Source organism: Bolinopsis microptera, chromosome 4 (assembly GCF_026151205.1).
Source record: "Bolinopsis microptera isolate Bmic1 chromosome 4, MBARI_Bmic_1.0, whole genome shotgun sequence".
NCBI lineage: Eukaryota > Metazoa > Ctenophora > Tentaculata > Lobata > Bolinopsidae > Bolinopsis > Bolinopsis microptera.
Genome location: NC_087075.1, coordinates 1742669 through 1766299, shown reverse-complemented (window position 1 = coordinate 1766299; position 23631 = coordinate 1742669). Strand labels below are relative to the sequence as shown.

Genomic DNA, 23631 nt, shown 5'->3' with positions numbered 1-23631 from the left:
TAATTAGGCTTTAGACTAGAAGGAAAGACTCTATAACTAGGCTTTAGAAGGAAGGACTCTATAATTAGGCTTTAGAAGGAAGGACTCTATAACTAGGCTTTAGACTAGAAGGAAAGACTCTATAATTAGGCTTTAGAAGGAAGGACTCTATAACTAGGCTTTAGAAGGAAGGACTCTATAACTAGGCTTTAGAAGGAAGGACTCTATAATTAGGCTTTAGAAGGAAGGACTCTATAACTAGGCTTTAGACTAGAAGGAAAGACTCTATAACTAGGATTTAGAAGGAAAGACTCTATAACTAGGCTTTAGAAGGAAGGACTCTATAATTAGGCTTTAGAAGGAAGGACTCTATAACTAGGCTTTAGACTAGAAGGAAGGACTCTATAACTAGGCTTTAGACTAGAAGGAAGGACTCTATAATTAGGCTTTAGACTTAAAGGAAAGACTCTATAATTAGGCTTCAGAAGAAAGGACTCTATAACTAGGCTTTAGAAGAAAGGACTCTATAATTAGGCTTTAGAAGGAAGGACTCTATAACTAGGCTTTAGACTAGAAGGAAGGACTCTATTATTAGGCTTTAGACTAAAAGGAAAGACTCTATTTAAACTAGGCTTCAGAAGGAAGGACTCTATAACTAGGCTTTAGAAGGAAGGACTCTATAACTAGGCTTCAGAAGGAAGGGCTCTATGATTAGGCTTTAGACTAGAAGGAAGGACTCTATAATTAGGCTTTAGAAGGAAGGACTCTATAATTAGGCTTTAGACTAGAAGGAAGGACTCTATAACTAGGCTTTAGACTAGACGGAAGGACTCTATAATTAGGCTTCAGAAAGGAAGGACTCTATAATTAGGCTTTAGACTAGAAGGACTCTATAATTAGGCTTTAGACTAGAAGGAAGGACTCTATAATTAGGCTTTAGAAGGAAGGACTATATAATTAGGCTTTAGACTAGAAGGAAGGACTCTATAACTAGGCTTTAGACTAGAAGGAAGGACTCTATAATTAGGCTTCAGAAAGGAAGGACTCTATAATTAGGCTTTAGACTAGAAGGACTCTATAATTAGGCTTTAGACTAGAAGGAAGGACTCTATAATTAGGCTTTAGAAGGAAGGACTCTATAATTAGGCTTTAGACTAGAAGGAAGGACTTTATAATTAGGCTTCAGAAGTAAGGACTTTATAATTAGGCTTTAGACTAAAAGGAAGGACTCTATAACTAGGCTTTAGAAGGAAAGACTCTATAACTAGGCTTTAGAAAGAAGGACTCTATAACTAGGCTTTAGAAAGAAGGACTCTATAACTAGGCTTTAGAAAGAAGGACTCTATAACTAGGCTTTAGAAAGAAGAACTTTTTGTCTCGCCCCTCTGAAATGTGTGATTGTTTGTATGATGAGATAGCTGACTGCAGTAGTTAGTACCGTATGTTTAGTAGACACAACGCGACAATGACTCCACCTATTCCTCAGGGAATAGATACCCTTCACAACTCCAGACATTGTTATCACAAATACTATTATCTTGTAGGGCTACATCTATCATTCTGCTAATTAATTGCCGCACTTTCCTAATTAAATCACTGCAGCAGTGCAACATATTCTATTGTTGCGTGCTGGCATGTTTTTGTGTATTAGCGATGAGGAATGTCGTGCGACGAAACATTGAAGTGTTGAAAATAAACTCCGATACAAATGTAGTGATGATAGAGATTCATGCATGTTTCAACAGACCTTTATTTGAACTGAGCGGTTTATTGGGATCACCTAATTTAGTTTATTTTTCTTCCTCTACCTTCTCTAAACTCTCCATTGCATATTATTCTAATAAACATTTGTGTAAAACATCTAAAACACATTATACAGTACCTACTTAAAGGACGCAAGCAAATTACTATCAAACACTTCAAAACAAGCATATTATTGTCCACGTTTGTAAGCCAACACGTTTAGTGTTTGGAACAGTAATTTACAGCGCAACACATTCCAATGTTGCGTAACTTTTGAGTGGTTTATAAATAAGAATGGTGACGTTACGTCCACTTTGCAACCATCTCACTCAACCAAATAGTGTGTGAACACTGTTAAACGTTAGCAAATAACTTAAGGGGGCCGGGGGGGGGGGGGGGTCTTCATCAAAATTATCTCGAAATTGATTTTATAGTTGTTTCTGATAGAGGGGAGTGATATCTATCAGCTGCTTTTGGTCCCATGGAAAAATATTGTTCCTAGCCAAAATTATCGCCAGTCAAAGGTCAGCGCTTATGTGTAATTGTATTGCGCGAGCGATTTTCAATCGCGCGCCCTGAAAATCGAGTCTAAAAATCTATCTTCTCCTACATTTTTGAGCAATCACCCTGAAACTTTCAGGATATGTTCTATGGATCATTTAGAAGATATCTGTCGAGCCGAATTTTGAGATAGGCCTTAGAAGATTTTTTATTTAATTTTGAAAATCTTGGACCTCATTTTTTGACGATTTTTCCAGGTCCAAGATTTTCAAAATTGAATAAAAAATCTTCTAAGGCCTATCTCAAAATTCGGCTCGACAGATATCTTCTAAATGATCCATAGAACATATTCTGAAAGTTTCAGGGTGATTGCTCAAAAAATGTAGGAGAAGATAGATTTTTAGACTCGATTTTCAGGGCGCGCGATTGAAAATCGCTCGCGCAATACAATTACACATAAGTGCTGACCTTTGACTGGCGATAATTTTGGCTAGGAACAATATTTTTCCATGGGACCAAAAGCAGCTGATAGATATCACTCCCCTCTATCAGAAACAACTATAAAATCAATTTCGAGAGAATTTTGATGAAGACCCCCCCCGGCCCCCTTAAGACAGCTAAATGATTTGTTCTTAAGTAATACCAACTACAGACCGTTATTATACACTCTGTAAATAACTGTCACTTTTATCTCATCCTAACGCTTCAGAATAGAGTTAACTGTACTGAAAGTAATTAAGTAACACCTACACAGGCTTTTAAAACTTTAGAACTTAATTACACACACTAATTACACTAATTGTTACTACTAATTACATGCACACTACTAAAGCATATTGATTATAATTGAAGGTCACTACAAATTAGGTACAATAAATTATTATTTACTATATTTGTTGTTTTCTTTTGTTTTCCTTACAAACATCTAAAGCGAAATCAAAAGTTACCGTTATTCACCGTATTGGCGTTACCTAAAGTTACCGTTATTTATTGGCGTTACCAAAAGTTACCGTTACTTACCGTATTGGCGTTACCAAAAGTTACCGTTACTTACCGTATTGGCGTTACCTAAAGTTACCGTTATCTATTGGCGTTACCTAAAGTTACCGTTACTTATTTGTTGCACCTAATAACATTACACAGGTACGTATTCTGGAGTGACCGGGGAGTTAGCGCTCGGATTATCCGGTCTAAACTATCTGGAGCCAACCTCACTGTTCTAGCTAACCTCACCGAATCAGGGTAACGTCCTCTATCTTATACACCCTTTACAGTTTACAATATAATAATACCTCACTGTTCAGCTTACAAATCTAAATCGATTGTGATTAAAGATTTAAAGGCGTCAGTGCTGGGCAGTGCTCCCAATTAGTGTAATTAGTAATTAGTGCTGGGTAGTGACTAGTGCTCCTCAATGAAACCCTGAAACCCCCTTTTACTGGTGTTACTGGTATTTCTTTAGACTAATTGTCTCAGTGCACTCTAAGGAACTAACATTAAACAAAGATTAATTAAGGGTTATTGTTAGCTGTCCCCGCTACTCTGCTATATCATGAGGCATGGTACTGTAACTTCCCATGCTCATGTCATGTTTATATCTAAACTGACTGACTGTCATGATACTAGGGGTTCACCCTGAGGCTCCTTATTTCACAACTCTAAACCCTCTTCAGAAGTCAACCTAATGGAATTGCACTGGACATGCCTAACAAGATAGTCTATTGGATTGACGCGTACACCGATCAGATCATGGCTACAGGTTACTTTAGTTGTTATTACTACAGGTTACTACAGGTTACTACAGGTTACTACAGGTTACTACAGGTTACTACAGGTTACTTTTAGTTGTTATTACTACAGGTTACTACAGGTTACTACAGGTTACTACAGGTTACTACAGGTTACTTTTAGTCGTTATTACTACAGGTTACTACAGGTTACTACAGGTTACTACAGGTTACTTTTAGTCGTTATTACTACAGGTTACTACAGGTTACTACAGGTTACTACAGGTTACTACAGGTTACTTTTAGTTGTTATTACTACAGGTTACTACAGGTTACTACAGGTTACTACAGGTTACTACAGGTTACTACAGGTTACTACAGGTTACTACAGGTTACTTTTAGTTGTTATTACTACAGGTTACTACAGGTTACTACAGGTTACTTTTAGTTGTTATTACTACAGGTTACTACAGGTTACTAGTACAGGTTACTTTTAGTTGTTATTACTACAGGTTACTACAGGTTACTACAGGTTACTACAGGTTACTACAGGTTACTTTTAGTTGTTATTACTGCAGGTTACTACAGGTTACTACAGGTTACTTCAGCTACAGGTTACTTTTAGTTGTTATTACTACAGGTTACTACAGGTTACTACAGGTTACTTTTAGTTGTTATTACTGCAGGTTACTACAGGTCACTACAGGTTACTACAGGTTACTACAGGTTACTTTTAGTTGTTATTACTACAGGTTACTACAGGTTACTACAGGTTACTTCAGGTTACTACAGGTTACTACAGGTTACTACAGGTTACTATTGGTTACTTTTAGTTGTTATTACTACAGGTTACTACAGGTTACTACAGGTTACTTTTAGTTGTTATTACTGCAGGTTACTACAGGTTACTACAGGTTACTACAGGTTACTACAGGTTACTACAGGTTACTTTTAGTTGTTATTACTGCAGGTTACTACAGGTTACTACAGGTTACTAAAGCTACAGGTTACTTTTAGTTGTTATTACTACAGGTTACTACAGGTTACTACAGGTTACTACAGGTTACTTTTAGTTGTTATTACTACAGGTTACTACAGGTTACTACAGGTTACTTTTAGTTGTTATTACTACAGGTTACTACAGGTTACTACAGGTTACTTTTAGTTGTTATTACTACAGGTTACTACAGGTTACTACAGGTTACTTTTAGTTGTTATTTATTTGTACGGTTTAATTGCATGAGGGTAACCACTTCAGATTGTTAGGGTTGTCAGGGTAACCACTTCAGATTGTTATCAGTAACATTTAGGACTTTTATTAGTAACTTTAAGACTGTTATCAGTAAATGTTATAAAAAAGTGTGGGAATTTTAACAGTTATGTTTTCAGGGTATGAGGACGGCGTGGTAAGAGAAGTGATACAACTCTACGGGAGTCAGGGGTTTAGTCTCTCCATCCTAGATGGGTACTTCTATTGGAGTGACTGGCAGCAGAAGAGAATTGGTAATTAGTAATTAATTAGTAATTAGAGAATTGGTAATTAGTAATTAATTAGTAAGAAGAGAATTGGTATGTTGTTTGGGGGTTTCTGGAATTTAGTAATAAGGGAAAACGATTACCGGTCTTGTTATTTTTCCTTGTAACCTTGGTAACCGTTAGATACCCTTTATACTACTTAAGATTTAATGACAGTGATTGTGAAACATACTCAATTCAAAACTCACGCTGGTTGTAAATGAAGAAAAAGCTCAATAAATTACACACCACCATCATCTTTCAAAATGTTAGAATTTACATATTATTTATATTATAGATAAACACAGGAATAGCCTATGATATTAAGCTAACTGTGTAACTGTAACTATGATAATAAGATAACGAACCCCATAATGCAGTACAACTTTAACTCTTACTAGTCACATGTTTACTGCTCACAATAAAAATAAAAGCTCTTCTGAAAAAATTACCGAATTGATCTTACAAATTTGTCTTCATCGTAATTCTTCTCAAAATCATACACTTAAAAAGCTTCTTTTCCTCGTGGCACAGTCAAGCTCTAGTTACTGGAGTTTTGTGGTTGGTTGTACACTAAGCAATTATCTGATGGGTAAAGCAATGAAAAAGTAGTGAACTAGTAGTGAACCGAGTGAGGCGGTAAGTAAAGATTTGACTGTGCAAGTAGTACATGGTGTCAGTTACCAGTAGTTACCAGTAGTTACCAGTAGTTACCAGTAGTTACCAGTAGTCACCAGTACTCCAGTAGTTACCAGTAGTTACCAGTAGGTACCAGTAGTTACCAGTAGTTACCAGTAGTTACCAGTAGTTACCAGTAGTCACCAGTAGTTACCAGTAGTTACCAGTAGTTACCAGTAGTAACCAGTTACCAGTAGTATAAGCAGTATCACTACCACCTCTATTCAGACCACTGCCGTACTGCATTCAATAAAACGCTGTTCTGTCTTCTCCATAGTCGGAATGTAATATTCTAATCGTGTACTGTAAACGAAAGAGTATTAGAAAGAGAGGGAGTATTAGAAAGAGAGGGAGTATTAGATTTCCCGCTGACAAATCACCACCACAGCTGTAAAACTACGTACACCTCAGTTCAGTGTAGGTTTTATGATCCAAGGTGGGGATAATAATGTAGTAATTAGAGTAGTATAATGTAGTAATTATATTAATTATAGTAATTATAGTAGTATAATGTAGTAATTATAGTAATTATAGTAGGCGTGTGTGTAGCAATTAGAATTAGAAGTAAGGAGTGTAGTAACACCTTGTTCGCCTTCCTGTCTACATTAGGGTTATGCAGGACTCTATTAAACCCCCCTGGCAGCCTACCAACCATTCCTCATCTCCTGCAGCAACCAATGAATTAGCCCCATAGCAACCACGTGACCCGCATAGCAACCACGTGACTAACAACTAGCCCCCAACCGTTAGTCCAGTCTACACTATAGCCCCTTAATTATGATACATCCTTGTGAAGAACGGGGAGAAGGAAACCTGTGCTACGGTCTGATGATGTAATACATACGGTATCTGAATAAAATAAATATATCACCTTGTAATACTGGCAACTGGCCCAGCAAAACTGGCAACTTGCCCGGCTATTATTATCCTACATTTCCGCACTATAAGTTAAAACTAATTGTCCCGTGATCCCTGCGATGGCCGGAAATCTGATGGTGCTAATATATTATAGGACTTTGTCGGAAACCAAGCATGAACATGCATGATTTTCAAACATCTATATAGTTTTCAGTGCCAGAAAATATTTCAAGTTTAAGTTGAGGTCGTTGGTCGTGGCATTGGGCCGGATATGATTCAGGAAATTCAATTGTTTATTGCTTAAAGCATTTAAGAGGAGTACCGATAATTCGATTGAAAAGATTGGAGGACTACTCTTTGTTGCTATGTCAACTCTTGGCTTCAGAGTGTATTGTAAGTTTAACCATTACGTAACCGAAATTATTGAACCTTATTCAATATCTAATTAGCTCTGGAGACGATTAGCCAATTAACCAGCTAGTTTTAATTAGCTAGTTTAAGCCAATATAATGTCCCTATTCGGCTGCAACGCTCCAAAGGGTTTGAAGTATGTGTATCCGGTGATCAGTGTTCCTTCTTAGGACTTTAAGGATATGACATTACTCGCTTTACTCAGATATTTTAATAAGGACTAGCCAAAAATATCCGGGCCAGAGTACATCACGTAGACTACCCGACTAAATACACCAGTCTAATGAAGAGCACGAGGTCCTCTACCCAGGGGGGGAGGGGGGAGGGGGGCAGGGGGCAGGGGGGCAGGGGGGCAGGGGGGCAGGGGGACAGGGGGACAGGGGGACAGGGGGACAGGGGGACAGGGGTTGAAGGTTATTGATGTGAAAATAAATGTGTTAGGGGTCGTTCACATATTACATAATCAATATTTGGCCAACTTTAAATCCTCCTCCATAATCAGTTTTACACACAGTCTTCCTACACAGCACAAGTGCAGTCACGAACAGTGAGGGGACAGGAGACAGGGGGGCAGGGGGGCAGGGGGGCAGGGGGGGGCAGGGGGGCAGGGGGGCAGGGGGCAGGGGGGCAGGGGGCAGGGGGGCAGGGGGGCAGGGGGCAGGGGGCAAGGGACAGACCCTTTGACAAGGTCCCGGATAATGGGGTCCTCCTGGCGTGTTGATAATAGGCCGGTTGTTATACGGAACATGTCTGCTTTAGTGCTTTCTGTACTCGTACAAGATGGAACAGATATAAAGGAAGGTTAAGTGTAGTTTAAGTCTGTGTCAGAGCCGGCTTTATTTCGCGGCTTCTTTTTTGAAGCGATATTATATGGTGATATTTTTAAAGTCTGATCATTTGATAGAGAATATTCAGATTCGAGGTGTCGGAATTTCATTACATCTAAAACAATTATTATCCGGTGACGTTAGCGATAATAACGTTATTAAGTTGCAGACCCTCAACATACAACACAAACTCCTACATTTCTAATTAAGTTACTGCACATTTAATGACATATCGTACACACCAAATTACAGATACCTAACTCTGGCCTTTTCTAAAACAGCGCTTTTCTAAAACTTAGTTTAATTATATACCGGAAAATCTTATTGGATTTCATTTTTTGAGAGGGATGATAAATATCTTCACTAGTTTAAACTTTATTTGTAAGGTTATTTATAAATACTCATTCTTTGAGCTGTGATTATTCTCGTTTAATTCAAACCAGCTGCATATAACTGTCACGTGACGTGGTTGCCTGGTATTTCAAGTTCACAACAAACCACCCCACACAAACCTTACATACCTTACATACCTTACATACCTTACATACCTTACATACACTGTTATCTCAGCATGATGTCACCCGTAATACGGTGCCACATTCGAAAGTATTTTTGCTTCACACTTTCTCACACGTGCTTTCCTTTCTCACACGTGATTTCCTTTATCAATGATACATCTAAACCTAATTAAAGCTGGTATAGCACTTATCATATACCCAATATACAGATTCTAAATTAGATAACCTTGACTGCCTGGTGAAGTGAAGCGTGGCTGTCAACTTTAACGAAAGCCTGTTTTATCCTAATTTATCTAGACTGGGCTTATCTTGGTGTTAGTAAGGTCTAACGCAAAAGATTCAGATGTTTTTAAGGACCCTTTAAAAGACATTTTTGGGAGTCAGAATACTGGCTTAAAATTTATCCGTGTGAAAGGGGTAGGATATGAAATATTATATTAAGAAATTATAAGCATCCTACATTGTAAGGATCCTACATTGTGCAGTTATATTCCACAGAATTCTATAAGTTATAGACTATAATATGTACCTGATAATGTGAAGGTGAGCTTCAATGACCTCACTTATAGCCCACTCATTGATTTACTAATCCCTCCATAGAACACATATAATACCAAATATTGTGCGGTGTCAGGTGAGAATACTTTTGAAATAGTTTGTAAGTAATAGAACACATATAATACCAAGGGAATACCAAATATTGTGCGCTGCGGTGTCAGGAGGTGAGAATACTTTTGAAATAGTTTGTAAGTAATTGTAACGGGGCGAGAAGGCGAGCTGTGCTAGATTACACTTACATACACCAGGCACTGGCCTGCGCTCCAAAATATGTTGCTATTTCATTGCATATGTGATTATATAACATTGATATACTATGATGTTTATGTTACACTATGAGTTGAACAAATTTGACATGATGATGATTTATATTACATATTGTAGTAGAGTCACGTGATCACATGGTGTGAGCACTACGTGGTTATTAGTGTGATCAGTGTGTGATTAGTGTGTGATAAGTGTGTGATTAGTGTGTGATTAGTGTGTGATAAGTGTGTGATTAGTGTGAAATAACACTAGTTAGAGGCTACACTTGGGGCGGCGATGCAGTTAAGTTAGTGAACCTCATAGTATGTGCAGTAAAGTCGAAATTACATTTGGCAAATTATCAAATTATCAATACGAGTGATTTCTTCTGGTAGGTTTGAGAAATGGATGGAGTAAGATGTTAGATATGTTAAGATATATTAAGGCATGTTAAGGTATAATGATTATATTGCTGAGTCATGAGTGTCGAATCGATTCTAAGTAATGATCCTGTTCCGATCACGGAGAAATGTGGGTAAGGAGAAGAAGTGCCAACATACTATGTAGTGGCTTGACCTGTTCCTTCAAGGTGGACTGTGATCAACCTGTGATCAACCTGTGATCAACCTGTGATCAAGCTGTGATCAAGCTGTGATCAAGCTGTGATCAACCTGTGATCAAGCTGTGATCAAGCTGTGATCAACCTGTGATCAACCTGTGATCAACCTGTGATCAACCTGTGATCAACCTGTGATCAACCTGTGATCAAGCTGTGATCAAGCTGTGATCAACCTGTGATCAACCTGTGATCAAGCTGTGATCAAGCTGTGATCAACCTGTGATCAACCTGTGATCAACCTGTGATCAACCTGTGATCAACCTGTGATCAAGCTGTGATCAACCTGTGATCAACCTGTGATCAACCTGTGATCAACCTGTGATCAACCTGTGATCAACCTGTGATCAACCTGTGCTCAACCTGTGGTCAACATGTGATCAACCTGTGATCAACCTGTGATCAACCTGTGATCAACCTGTGATCAACCTGTGATCAACCTGTGATCAACCTGTGATCAACCTGTGATCAACCTGTGATCAACCTGTGATCAACCTGTGATCAACCTGTGATCAACCTGTGATCAACCTGTGATCAACCTGTGATCAACCTTTGATCAACCTGTGATCAACCTTTGATCAACCTGTGATCAACCTGTGATCAACCTGATGTTCAGAACTGAAGTAATCGGAAACTTGAAGTTGGCCGAATGAATTTTCTATCTGATCCTTGAAACATCAATCATAACTTAAATTACACATGTTCATTAAATCACCGATATCTTCACATTGAAAGGTTTGGGAATGTAGTCAGAAATCATATTTGTACGTGGGTTTATATTTGTGAGGCACCACAGGTTTATGGATTATAATGTTAATTACATGTACATGATTTTCATGGTCTGATAGACCTGAGCCAAATACTCAACATAAAGTTTGGGTCAACGGTTTATTCTGATTTGTGTGATTCTGAATGTTTATACAGGATTTTTGAAATGTATATGCCTACAATTGTATCGGATAACATGAGTTATTTTCAGGGAAGGTTCCGATAGATAACAGTACAGAAGCAGAAACTGTGGTCACCAGCTTTGGCATTATAATGGACATCGTTACTTACGGGGAAACGTTTACTCTGGGTGAGTTTACTTATTGTTTTTACAGCAATTAAGCTGACAACAAGGATATTTAGGGCTCAGACCTCTATTTTAACATTTGATTGGTTTAAAATATGATCTCACGTCTGTTTGTTTATAGAACCCGTCCCCAATCTCGTATCGGAAAATGATCCAACTCAATTCTGAGTGTTAATACGGGTGGTACCGTATTAAGTGTGTTTATTAAGCAAGGATATTTAGTAATTTGGGTCGATATTAAAATAGTGGTACTTGCAACAATGCAACTTGCACTCAAATTCACGGCACAACAACTCTTGACTCAATTTTACGAATACCACGACATTCATGTGACAAACGTCTGCCCAAAGTTGTTAAGTGTAGTTTTTACTCTTCTAATATCGACCCCCGCGTGACCTACATACTTTCAAATTTGAAATTTATTCTTAAGTTTTGCTTTAGATCTCATGTTTCATTCCATTTCATTTGTTACCAACACAGAAAAAGTTGTTATGCTCAGTACATTACTCGGTGTGGCTTATAACTTACTTTGTTTCCATGATATACAGCTCATAACTTACTTTGTTTCCATAATATACAGCAGATCAATATCCAAACACAAAGCACTTTAATTTTAGTGAACAATATATCCTCCTTCACTTGGCATTGTGCCAATCTTATGATTATGTAATTACTGAATACTGATCTACATGAGGTTCGTGTTGTCAATATTACCTCACAGTATTATAGTAGCTGCATCTTGATAAAGTAAAATAAAGTAGTAATTATCACATCACACACACACATCACACTCACAAAGTATCATCACACTGTATGAAAAATGTATCAACATTAATATTTATCAATACGGCTAAATTTATTTCAACTTTAAAATAAACTGAATAATACTTTTAGTAAATAATGCTAACTTATTTACACAATATTTACATAATATTTACATAATATTTACATAATATTTACATATTTACAGGAGTTACAAACGCGTGTTCCCCAAAGAATCCCTGTTCACATTTCTGTTACAATACCGGAGATCTCACCCAGCTGTATACTTGTGGCTGTTCAGATGGAGTGAATATAGATCCCACCAATCGTAACACATGTGGTTAGTTCACATTAGCTTGTTCTTCAAGTCTAGAAACATTGTTGGCCGGTACCTTGTTACACGATTTTACCTTCCCATGTCGGTGTAAAGTCGCACGATTTGCCTGTTAAGTGTAATTGTGGACTTGTCAGAAGTATGGCTTGACGTGTCTAGAAATTCCATTTCTGCATTGTTTGCATTTTTGTTGCAGGAGTATCTTCGATTCTGCAAAGGTTTTAGAGAAATATTCCAAATCTAGTGTTATGAGAATTAGTTGGACACGTATCAAATTAGAATTTCACTTTGATAAATTCCATCTGTTCTATCAACCAGGAAGGTATTTCATCATTTCTAAAAACAAGGGGTAAATGATTATCGGCTATTCCAAAGGATGGAGCCTTGAGAAATCCTACATGAAATATTTCCAAAAATACATCTGTTGTTTCTTGACGATTTAAAGCCAAACAATTTTCAATTTTTTGGCCCTCTGGAGCCTGTATCTTTGGATTAACCTCTATAAGGGTTCTAGTCCGCTTCAGTCCTTCCAAACACTGCTACGATACATTAGTACACTTATTTAGCACTTATGAACAGTTTAGAAGCAGTTTAACGCTAAATCAGGCATTTAAAAAATGCTTCGCTCGAGAAATTATTTCTTGGTCTTCTGGAACGCGCGATATTTTCTTTGTTACCCAAATGTAAAGTTCATTGACAACATTTGCTGACGCGCGCATTACCCTCGCGCTTGTCCATGTCATTAGGTCGATAGGTCACGTGCATGTGCTTTGTTTATTTAGGGGGCTGCGTGTAAAAGCGGTGTGAAGCTCCAACTTATACACACAACATTACACACAGTCGGTTTTATACTGTAGTCTCTACTGATAATGTTTAAATGATATATTGCATAATACTTTGACTACATTTGACATATTACTCATCGGAGTTTGAGAAAGCGCGGGCAATTATGCAAAACGTAATTTGTTTGTTACAGACAGAGATAAATTTGATAAACCTGACCAACACGCTACGTAAATGATAACTTAAAGTTTATTCCACAGAAAAGTCACCATGCGAGGAGGGTAACGGAGGCTGCGAGCACAGGTGTACCCTGTCTGAGGATAGACAGGCTGTGTGCCTCTGTGATGACTTCTACGAAAAGGTCAATGGGAAGTGTGTAGGTTAGTCTGCAGTCCACTTCACAGATTATATTACAGGTTATATAATACATTTCACAGAAATTTAATACATTTGGGCTTTGGCCAATTTACAGTATTGAAAAGTTGTGAGTGTTTAATATTAATCTTCTGAGATCTTTAAGAATTGGGTATAACACATTTAAGATGCGCAATGTATATTATATGGGAACATCTGGCACAAAATAACATAAATATAGATCACTAATGCGCTGTTGTGATAATGAACTGTACTCCTTGCAACTGCTCAATTACGTACATGCGCATCCCCTAGATCTTAATATTTAGTCATTTAACTGCTCAAACAAATTCTGAGAAACTGTCGCATGATAACCTAAATAAACTATCGTACTTGGAACGAACTCATTAATTTCAGAGAGTTACCTGTTACTTGCCACTAAACATAAAATCTGGAAAGTGTCCCCGCTGGGAGATTCTGCGCACCAGCAAACATCAGTTGCTGTACAGGGTAAAGTGGTTGCCCTGGACTTCGACAGTAAAAATGTGAGTTATTTGGTTAATTTAACTGGTTTGATCAGTAACAGGCTATTCATTCTAAATCACAAACAATCAAATTTTAACGAATGCAACACTAATCATGTCAAAAAATTTTAGCAAACTTTATAATCATCTCTCAGATAATTTCACATTTTCCCCAGGGTCGGATATTCTGGACAGACACGCTGGTTGATGCCATATTTGCTGCCAGTATCGACGGTAACTCATCTGTTAAAATAGTGGACCAAGGACTACAGACACCTGACGGTATAGCCTACGATTGGGTTACTGATACTGTGTACTGGACTGATATGGGAACTAAAATGATTGGTGAGTTCCCCTGATTACTTTTATCTCGGCTCCATGTTTAGCTATATTATCTAATGATGGAGATCACGAGGTTACACTTCAATAAAACGGTTCTGTTATTGTTATCGTCCTATTCTCCCCAAATCATACAAATAAGATGAAAATGTCCACAGGAGCGACAAAATCGGACGGCAGCTACTCTAGAGTTGTCCACTCTTTTGCGGAAACAGACAAACCTAGAGCTTTGGTTTTGGATCCCAAGAGAGGGTAAGTTAACACACAGGGACAAGGAGACACTCTTCACTCGCTTTCCAACTACAATTGATTAATTGCTCCTCTAAAATTCTTCGTTCATGCTGATTGCTGGCTACTAATCTGATTTTTGACTTGTTTAAACATCTAAAATTCAAGAAATATATATATATCGGTTTTACAGGAAATTGCTTTCCACTATTTAAGTTGTAGGTATTACTACCCTAAATCTAACTTTCTCTGCTAACACCGCCTCACCTCTCAGTAAGATGTACTTCACTAACACCTCACTAACACCTCACTAACACCTCACTAAAACCTCACTAACACCTTACTAACACCTTACTAACACCTCACTTCTCAGTAAGATGTACTTCACTGACTGGGGTTCTAAGAGTGGGATCTACTCGGCTTGGTTAGACGGTTCCAATGTTACACAAATAGAGAGCGGCAATATCTCCTGGCCCAACGGTCTCACCATCGACAGGGATAACCAGGTACTTACTCCTTCGCAACAAAACTGTTGAAAGTGACGAATATATAATATGCCCACATACTGTAAACCTTTTAAAGCTCAAAAGCACTGAGAATACAAAAACAACAACAACAACAAACACCATTCCTTTTAAAGCTCAAAAGCACTGAGAATACAACAACAACAACAACAACAATAAACACCATTTTTTCTGATTTAAATACAAGACAAAGGTAAATTACTGGGAATAGAACAATGACTGAGCCTACGAATATTGCAAGATAAATGTTCCAAACATAAGTCATGTAAATCAGTTACCTGGTTTATGGAAAGATATGATAAATATGCAGTGAATTTGTAGCCAACAAAACGACCACACAATCCTAATTTAGCATATAATAGTCATCTCGGAGGTATCCTGGGACTCCTTATATGGGCATCACGTGGGGGGCATACAGGAGCCTGACCTCGGGTTTCAAAAAGTCTGGTTTTAGTCAATTTGAGGTTGAATTTTGGTAGATTTTATGTCGGATTTTCAAAATCTGATGTCGGGTTTTGATGAATTTGAGGTCATGTTTTGGTAAATTTGAGGTCATATTTTGGTAAATTTGAGGTCGTGTTTTGGTAAATTTGAGGTCGTGTTTTGGTAAATTTGAGGTCATATTTTGGTAAATTTGAGGTCGTGTTTTGGTAAATTTGAGGTCGTGTTTTGGTAAATTTGAGGTCTTATTTTGGTAAATTTGAGGTTTTATTTTGTTAAATTTGAGGTCATATTTTGGTAAATTTGAGGTCTTATTTTGGTAAATTTCAGGTCTTATTTTGGTAAATTTGAGGTCTTATTTTGGTAAATTTGAGGTCTTATTTTGGTAAATTTGAGGTCTTATTTTGGTAAATTTGAGGTCGTGTTTTGGTAAATTTGAGGTCTTATTTTGGTAAATTTGAGATCATGTTTTGGTAAATTTGTGGACAGGACAAATGAGTACTTCCACGGAATATTATGAGTATGAGGGTAACAGTGTGATTACCACTATCATCATTATTACTCTAGTACTCAACCCCTCCCTGCTACTAGAGTAAGTGTGATTACCACTATTATTATTATTACTCTAGTACTCAACCCCCCCTGCTACTAGAGTAAGTGTGATCACTATGTCCTTAACATGGCGCTACAACAGGTTCTATACTGGGTGGACGCTAAAGAGGATGTATTGGAGAGAGTGGACACGGACGGAAAAAACAGAAAACTGCTCACCTCCTTCACTCTTACACATTCCTTCGCACTTACCTTCTACAGAGACAGGTTACCCTCACTTCTTACATTCTTACACTTTCCTTCACTTCAATTTAGCGTATTTCCGTTTCAAGGGTTACTATTTTATATGTTTATAATTTTCCTGAAAATGTTTGTTGACTGAAAACCTTTCCCAGAGCTGGTGAAGGAGCTGGAGACAAGATACTGCTAACTGACTGGAAACACAAGGCTATACTGCAAGTCTTATTGTGAGTAGAGGGATTACATTCCTACAGGAGACCATCAACGTATCACGTGATCACGTTTTGGGCACTTCTAGAACCCCTTCATCGTAGCTTTACAACATAACACTGGCGTAATCAAGAAACCCCGTCAGTGATTGAGTAACACCTGAACGATCAACGATCCCCCTCTCACCTAATAGCGTTATCTTATCCACTGTTTTTTATATGAAGTTGTTTACTCTGTTCTATTCGAGTTTTTCATCTAGAAGAATAACAAATTCTGGTAATATAAGACATGGTAATATGTTGAATTGCAGGTCTAACACAGAGACGAACAGTACAGGATACAGAATGTATTCGGACGCTTCTCAAATGTTCTCACAGGACCAACCCTTTGATATTCACTGGTACTCCGCCTCCACACAAATTGGTTAGTTCCACAGATTGCTCTGATTGGTTAGTTCCGCAGATCGCTCTGATCGGTTAGTTCCGCAGATTGCTCTGATTGGTTAGTTCCACAGATTGCTCTGATTGGTTAGTTTCACAGATTGCTCTGATTGGTTAGTTCCACAGATTGCTCTGATTGGTTAGTTCCACAGATTGCTCTGATTGGTTAGTTCCACAGATTGCTCTGATTGGTTAGTTCCACAGATTGCTCTGATTGGTTAGTTCCGCAGATTGCTCTGATTGGTTAGTTCCACAGATTGCTCTGATTGGTTAGTTCCACAGATTGCTCTGATTGGTTAGTTCCACAGATTGCTCTGATTGGTTAGTTCCACAGATTGCTCTGATTGGTTAGTTCCACAGATTGCTCTGATTGGTTAGTTCCACAGATTGCTCTGATTGGTTAGTTCCACAGATTGCTCTGATTGGTTAGTTCCACAGATTGCTCTGATTGGTTAGTTCCACAGATTGCTCTGATTGGTTAGTTCCACAGAGTGCTATGATTGGTTAGTTCCACAGATTGCTCTGATTGGTTTGTTCCACAGATTGCTCTGATTGGTTAGTTCCACAGATTGCTCTGATTGGTTAGTTCCACAGATTGCTCTGATCGGTTAGTTCCACAGATTGCTCTGATTGGTTAGTTCCACAGATTGCTCTGATTGGTTAGTTCCACAGATTGCTCTGATTGGTTAGTTCCACAAATTGCTCTGATTGGTTAGTTCCGCAGATTGCTCTGATTGGTTAGTTCCACAGATTGCTCTGATTGGTTAGTTCCGCAGATTGCTCTGATTGGTTAGTTCCACAGATTGCTCTGATTGGTTAGTTCCACAGATTGCTCTGATTGGTTAGTTCCACAGATTGCTCTGATTGGTTAGTTCCACAGATTGCTCTGATTGGTTAGTTCCACAGATTGCTCTGATTGGTTAGTTCCACAGATTGCTCTGATTGGTTAGTTCCACAGATTGCTCTGATTGGTTAGTTCCACAGATTGCTCTGATTGGTTGGTTCCACAGATTGCTCTGATTGGTTAGTTCCACAGATTGCTCTGATTGGTTAGTTCCACAGATTGCTCTGATTGGTTAGTTCCACAGAGTGCTCTGATTGGTTAGTTCCACAGATTGCTCTGATTGGTTTGTTCCACAGATTGCTCTGATTGGTTAGTTCCACAGATTGCTCTGATTGGTTAGTTCCACAGATTGCTCTGATTGGTTAGTTCCACAGATTGCTCTGATTGGTTAGTTCCACATATTGCTCTGATCGGTTAGTTCCACAGATTGCTCTGATTGGTTAGTTCCACAGATTGCTCTGATCGGTTAGTTCCACAGATTGCTCTGATTGGTTAGTTCCACAGATTGCTCTGATTGGTTAGTTCCACAGATTGCTCTGATTGGTTAGTTCCACAGATTGCTCTGATTGGTTAGTTCCACAGATTGCTCTGATTGGTTGGTTCCACAGATTGCTCTGATTGGTTAGTTCCACAGATTGCTCTGATTGGTTAGTTCCACAGATTGCTCTGATTGGTTAGTTCCACAGATTGCTCTGATCGGTTAGTTCCACAGATTGCTCTGATTGGTTAGTTCCACAGATTGCTCTGATTGGTTAGTTCCACAGATTGCTCTGATTGGTTAGTTCCACATATTGCTCTGATCGGTTAGTTCCACAGATTGCTCTGATTGGTTAGTTCCACAGATTGCTCTGATCGGTTAGTTCCACAGATTGCTCTGATTGGTTAGTTCCACAGATTGCTCTGATTGGTTAGTTCCACAGATTGCTCTGATTGGTTAGTTCCACATATTGCTCTGATCGGTTAGTTCCACAGATTGCTCTGATTGGTTAGTTCCACAGATTGCTCTGATTGGTTAGTTCCACAGAGTGCTCTGATTGGTTAGTTCCACAGATTGCTCTGATTGGTTTGTTCCACAGATTGCTCTGATTGGTTAGTTCCACAGATTGCTCTGATTGGTTAGTTCCACAGATTGCTCTGATCGGTTAGTTCCACAGATTGCTCTGATTGGTTAGTTCCACAGATTGCTCTGATCGGTTAGTTCCACAGATTGCTCTGATTGGTTAGTTCCACAGATTGCTCTGATTGGTTAGTTCCACAGATTGCTCTGATCGGTTAGTTCCACAGATTGCTCTGATTGGTTAGTTCCACAGATTGCTCTGATCGGTTAGTTCCACAGATTGCTCTGATTGGTTAGTTCCACAGATTGCTCTGATTGGTTAGTTCCACAGATTGCTCTGATTGGTTAGTTCCACAGATTGCTCTGATCGGTTAGTTCCACAGATTGCTCTGATCGGTTAGTTCCACAGATTGCTCTGATTGGTTAGTTCCACAGATTGCTCTGATTGGTTAGTTCCACAGATTGCTCTGATTGGTTAGTTCCACAGATTGCTCTGATTGGTTAGTTCCACAGATTGCTCTGATTGGTTAGTTCCACAGATTGCTCTGATCGGTTAGTTCCACAGATTGCTCTGATTGGTTAGTTCCACAGATTGCTCTGATTGGTTAGTTCCGCAGATTGCTCTGATTGGTTAGTTCCACAGATTGCTCTGATTGGTTAGTTCCGCAGATTGCTCTGATTGGTTAGTTCCACAGATTGCTCTGATCGGTTAGTTCCACAGATTGCTCTGATTGGTTAGTTCCACAGATTGCTCTGATTGGTTAGTTCCACAGATTGCTCTGATCGGTTAGTTCCACAGATTGCTCTGATTGGTTAGTTCCACAGATTGCTCTGATTGGTTAGTTCCACAGATTGCTCTGATCGGTTAGTTCCACAGATTGCTCTGATTGGTTAGTTCCACAGATTGCTCTGATCGGTTAGTTCCACAGATTGCTCTGATTGGTTAGTTCCACAGATTGCTCTGATTGGTTAGTTCCACAGATTGCTCTGATTGGTTAGTTCCGCAGATTGCTCTGATTGGTTAGTTCCACAGATTGCTCTGATTGGTTAGTTCCACAGATTGCTCTGATTGGTTAGTTCCACAGATTGCTCTGATTGGTTAGTTCCACAGATTGCTCTGATTGGTTAGTTCCACAGATTGCTCTGATTGGTTAGTTCCACAGATTGCTCTGATTGGTTGGTTCCACAGATTGCTCTGATTGGTTAGTTCCACAGATTGCTCTGATCGGTTAGTTCCACAGATTGCTCTGATTGGTTAGTTCCACAGATTGCTCTGATCGGTTAGTTCCACAGATTGCTCTGATTGGTTAGTTCCACAGATTGCTCTGATTGGTTAGTTCCACAGATTGCTCTGATTGGTTAGTTCCACAGATTGCTCTGATTGGTTAGTTCCACAGATAGAGTCGGGACGAAATGAGAGTCTCCACTCACTGTAAAACGAAATACATCATGTATTGTACAGACGTTTCGGCTACATTTACGGTGAACACACTTAGCTGTTTCCATGAAATCTCTATTGTATATAATTCCCGGGCTGCTGAGGCTTCAACGTACATCCTATGTGTAGTAGTGTAGATTCGGTAGTTTCTGCGATCCTGTATCTCATTTTATTGCATAGTGACACAAAAAATGCAGAAAATAGAGCAAATTTTGCTATTTCATCGCACCTAAATAGTGCTTCCGGTCGAATTTGGTGTAAAATTATTGTCACTGTCAAGACAAAAATTGTAGGGATTCCTGAAACCTGTAAAATGATGCACTATGCAGAGTGCAGACCATAGCCACACAATAACATATTACCAGTACACACAGTATTAATATTACTTTTAACCGCATAAATTATAGAACTGTAACAAGAACCTTTAAGTTTTAAACAAAATAAAGCAATAGAGAATAGTAAAGAACTTAGAAAATAACCTATTAGACTACACAGTCTAACTTCTCCCAGGGCGGTTCTAAAAACATCAATGAACCGTCCTGTGTGACAGAACAAAGCGGGGTGGTTACATAACTGAGAGGAGTGGTTACAGGACAGAAGTGACACACCTGTAGCCCTGGGTGTACTGATAAGATAGCACGTGTACTTATGCTCTTTGTAATAATTATATAGGCTACCATTTCATGTTGTTAGTTTACTGTACATGATCCTTCGCTCCTTCTAGCAGTTGTGTTACTACCAAATAGTTGTGTTACTACCGAATAGTTGTGTTACTACCAAATAGTTGTGTTACTACCAAATAGTTGTGTTACTACCAAATAGATTGCTTTTCAGTTTGTCAGTTGTTTATTCACCGTAAAATCCTCACTTTAATGATAATACTTTGTATCATCTGTTTTGCTAAATTACTCCTCACCTCTGGTTAGTTTTACCTCTGACTAGAATCGCTCTTTAAGTTATACACAGCTACAGAGTGCACAAAATCTACAAAAGAAAGTTGTCCACACAATATTTAAAGTCAGAAACGCATTAAGCGCCGCAGGGAATGAAAAAACACTTCCAATTTTAATAAAACCATAATAAAAGGAAAGGAAGAATTGCCAGAATCTCCTCCTTTAGCTCACTAATAATAACCCCCCCCCCTCAGAATTGCCTAAATCTCCTCCTTTTAGCTCACTAATAACAACCTCGCTCCCTCAGATACCAACGACTGTGGTACGAATAACGGGAACTGTTCACACTTCTGTTTTTACACCCCGGAGCGGGTGCAGTGTGCGTGTCCCCAGAACATCCAGCTTCAGGAGAACGGGAGGGACTGTGTCCAGGACCCTTGTGGGCATGATAACGGGGGCTGCCAGCACACTTGCAGTATATCTGGTTAGTTGTTAAATCAGTTACCAGTATTATTATTATTACTGGTCCATCCTTTAAAGATCAGACATGTTACTTTAACTAGATGACATGCTTGTAGTCCTCATCATTAGTTAACACGTCTCCAATATTGCTTCCAAGATAACAATAATATTGTTACAATATGTCATTAGTTAACAATGTAACCCTGCAGAAGGTGGAGAGGTAGAGTGTGCATGTAGAGACTGGTACAAACCCGACCCTAACAACTCTTCACTCTGTGTAGAGAGCGAACTGTCCATGTTTGTGTTGGAGAGGAGCTCTCTTCAGAAGATATCACTCGATACTATTCCACTCCATAGAAAAGTTGTGGACATTTCACCGGTTAGTAAGATATCACTCGATACTATTCCACTCCATAGAAAAGTTGTGGACATTTCACCGGTGAGTAAGATATCACTCGATACTATTCCACTCCATAGAAAAGTTGTGGACATTTCACCGGTTAGTAAGATATCACTCGATACTATTCCACTCCATAGAAAAGTTGTGGACATTTCACCGGTTAGTAAGATATCACTCGATACTATTCCACTCCATAGAAAAGTTGTGGACATTTCACCGGTTAGTAAGATATCACTCGATACTATTCCACTCCATAGAAAAGTTGTGGACATTTCACCGGTTAGTAAGATATCACTCGATACTATTCCACTCCATAGAAAAGTTGTGGACATTTCACATAGATTAACTTGATTGGGAAAAGTAAAAACGCAGTAAAACAATCGCAAGTGGAGTAAGTCTGGATATAGACTTTAGATATAATATTTGTAATATTATATTTACTAATAATATTACTAATATTTACTAATAATATCCCAGGCGATATCAAGTGGAGTGAGTCTGGATATAGACTTCAGAGCAGGACGATTGTTCTGGAGCGACTCTATGCAAGATACTATCTCCTCTTCTAATGTGAGTACATAAAGAATATTCTCAAATTAGAAGTAGAGATATCTAGATAATACTGAACGTAGATCAAATAATTGTTCTAGTTACACTTACAGCCAACCACTAAAATAGTAATTTCCATCCAAATATTAGCTCGAATAATTAAAGAATATTTAAACTGACTAACGTACTCTTTAATAATGCTTCTCTTTTAGCTCGAATAATTAAAGAATATTTAAACTGACTAAAGTACTCTTTAATAATGCTTCTCTTTTAGCTCGAATAATTAAAGAATATTTAAACTGACTAAAGTACTCTTTAATAATGCTTCTCTTTTAGTTGGATGGGAGTGATATGAGGGTGATTATGTCTGATCTTCATGTTCCAGACGGTATAGCAGTAGATTGGGTGGCTAGGAATATCTACTGGACAGACACCGGACCAGGTACTAATATTTACCAATAATATTACTAATAATTACTAGTAATTACTAATAATATTACTAACAATTACTAATAATTACTAATAATTACCAATATTTACTAATATTTACTAATATTAACTAATAGTATTACTAATAATTACTAATAATATTACTAATATTTACGGATATTACCAGGTAATATTGCTGCCTAAACAATATAGCAACACTCGTCATCTTATAAAAGGAACGTATTGGTAGATACCCACAAGGCACAACATATCAATAATGATGGTTGAACTCCATCACATTCCTTTCAGATCACATATTTGTTGCAAAGTCAAGTGACGGGAGTAACAAAGCTACCCTGAAAATAACCGGTTTAGACAGACCCCGGGCAATTCTGGTATCTCCTCTTGACAGGTATTTATTGTACAACACATTAGTTTTATGATCATTATCATTAATCTGAATCAAATATAGGACCTATAATAGTCGCACCCCCTCTTATCCCCCCTCTCCGGGCTGGTCTGACGTGTTAACTGTGTGTTAACTGTATGTTAACTGTGTGTTAACTGTGTGTTAAC

General features: G+C 38.3%; 1 protein-coding gene across 1 annotated transcript in view; it reads left to right on the top strand.

The window, feature by feature from the left end:
* The window catches only part of LOC134814512 (uncharacterized), an 80168-nt gene that overhangs the window by 7866 nt on the left and 48671 nt on the right, over positions 1–23631 (top strand). The window contains exons 14-31 of the mRNA XM_063822664.1: positions 3367–3465; positions 3897–3982; positions 5340–5453; positions 11157–11255; positions 12223–12354; positions 13392–13511; positions 13903–14030; positions 14186–14354; positions 14507–14600; positions 14950–15082; positions 16236–16360; positions 16489–16560; positions 16854–16966; positions 21523–21699; positions 21887–22056; positions 22555–22647; positions 22963–23068; positions 23365–23467. Of these exons, the coding sequence (XP_063678734.1) occupies positions 3367–3465; positions 3897–3982; positions 5340–5453; positions 11157–11255; positions 12223–12354; positions 13392–13511; positions 13903–14030; positions 14186–14354; positions 14507–14600; positions 14950–15082; positions 16236–16360; positions 16489–16560; positions 16854–16966; positions 21523–21699; positions 21887–22056; positions 22555–22647; positions 22963–23068; positions 23365–23467 (2133 nt within the window). The remainder of the gene's footprint in view (positions 1–3366; positions 3466–3896; positions 3983–5339; positions 5454–11156; positions 11256–12222; positions 12355–13391; positions 13512–13902; positions 14031–14185; positions 14355–14506; positions 14601–14949; positions 15083–16235; positions 16361–16488; positions 16561–16853; positions 16967–21522; positions 21700–21886; positions 22057–22554; positions 22648–22962; positions 23069–23364; positions 23468–23631) is intronic.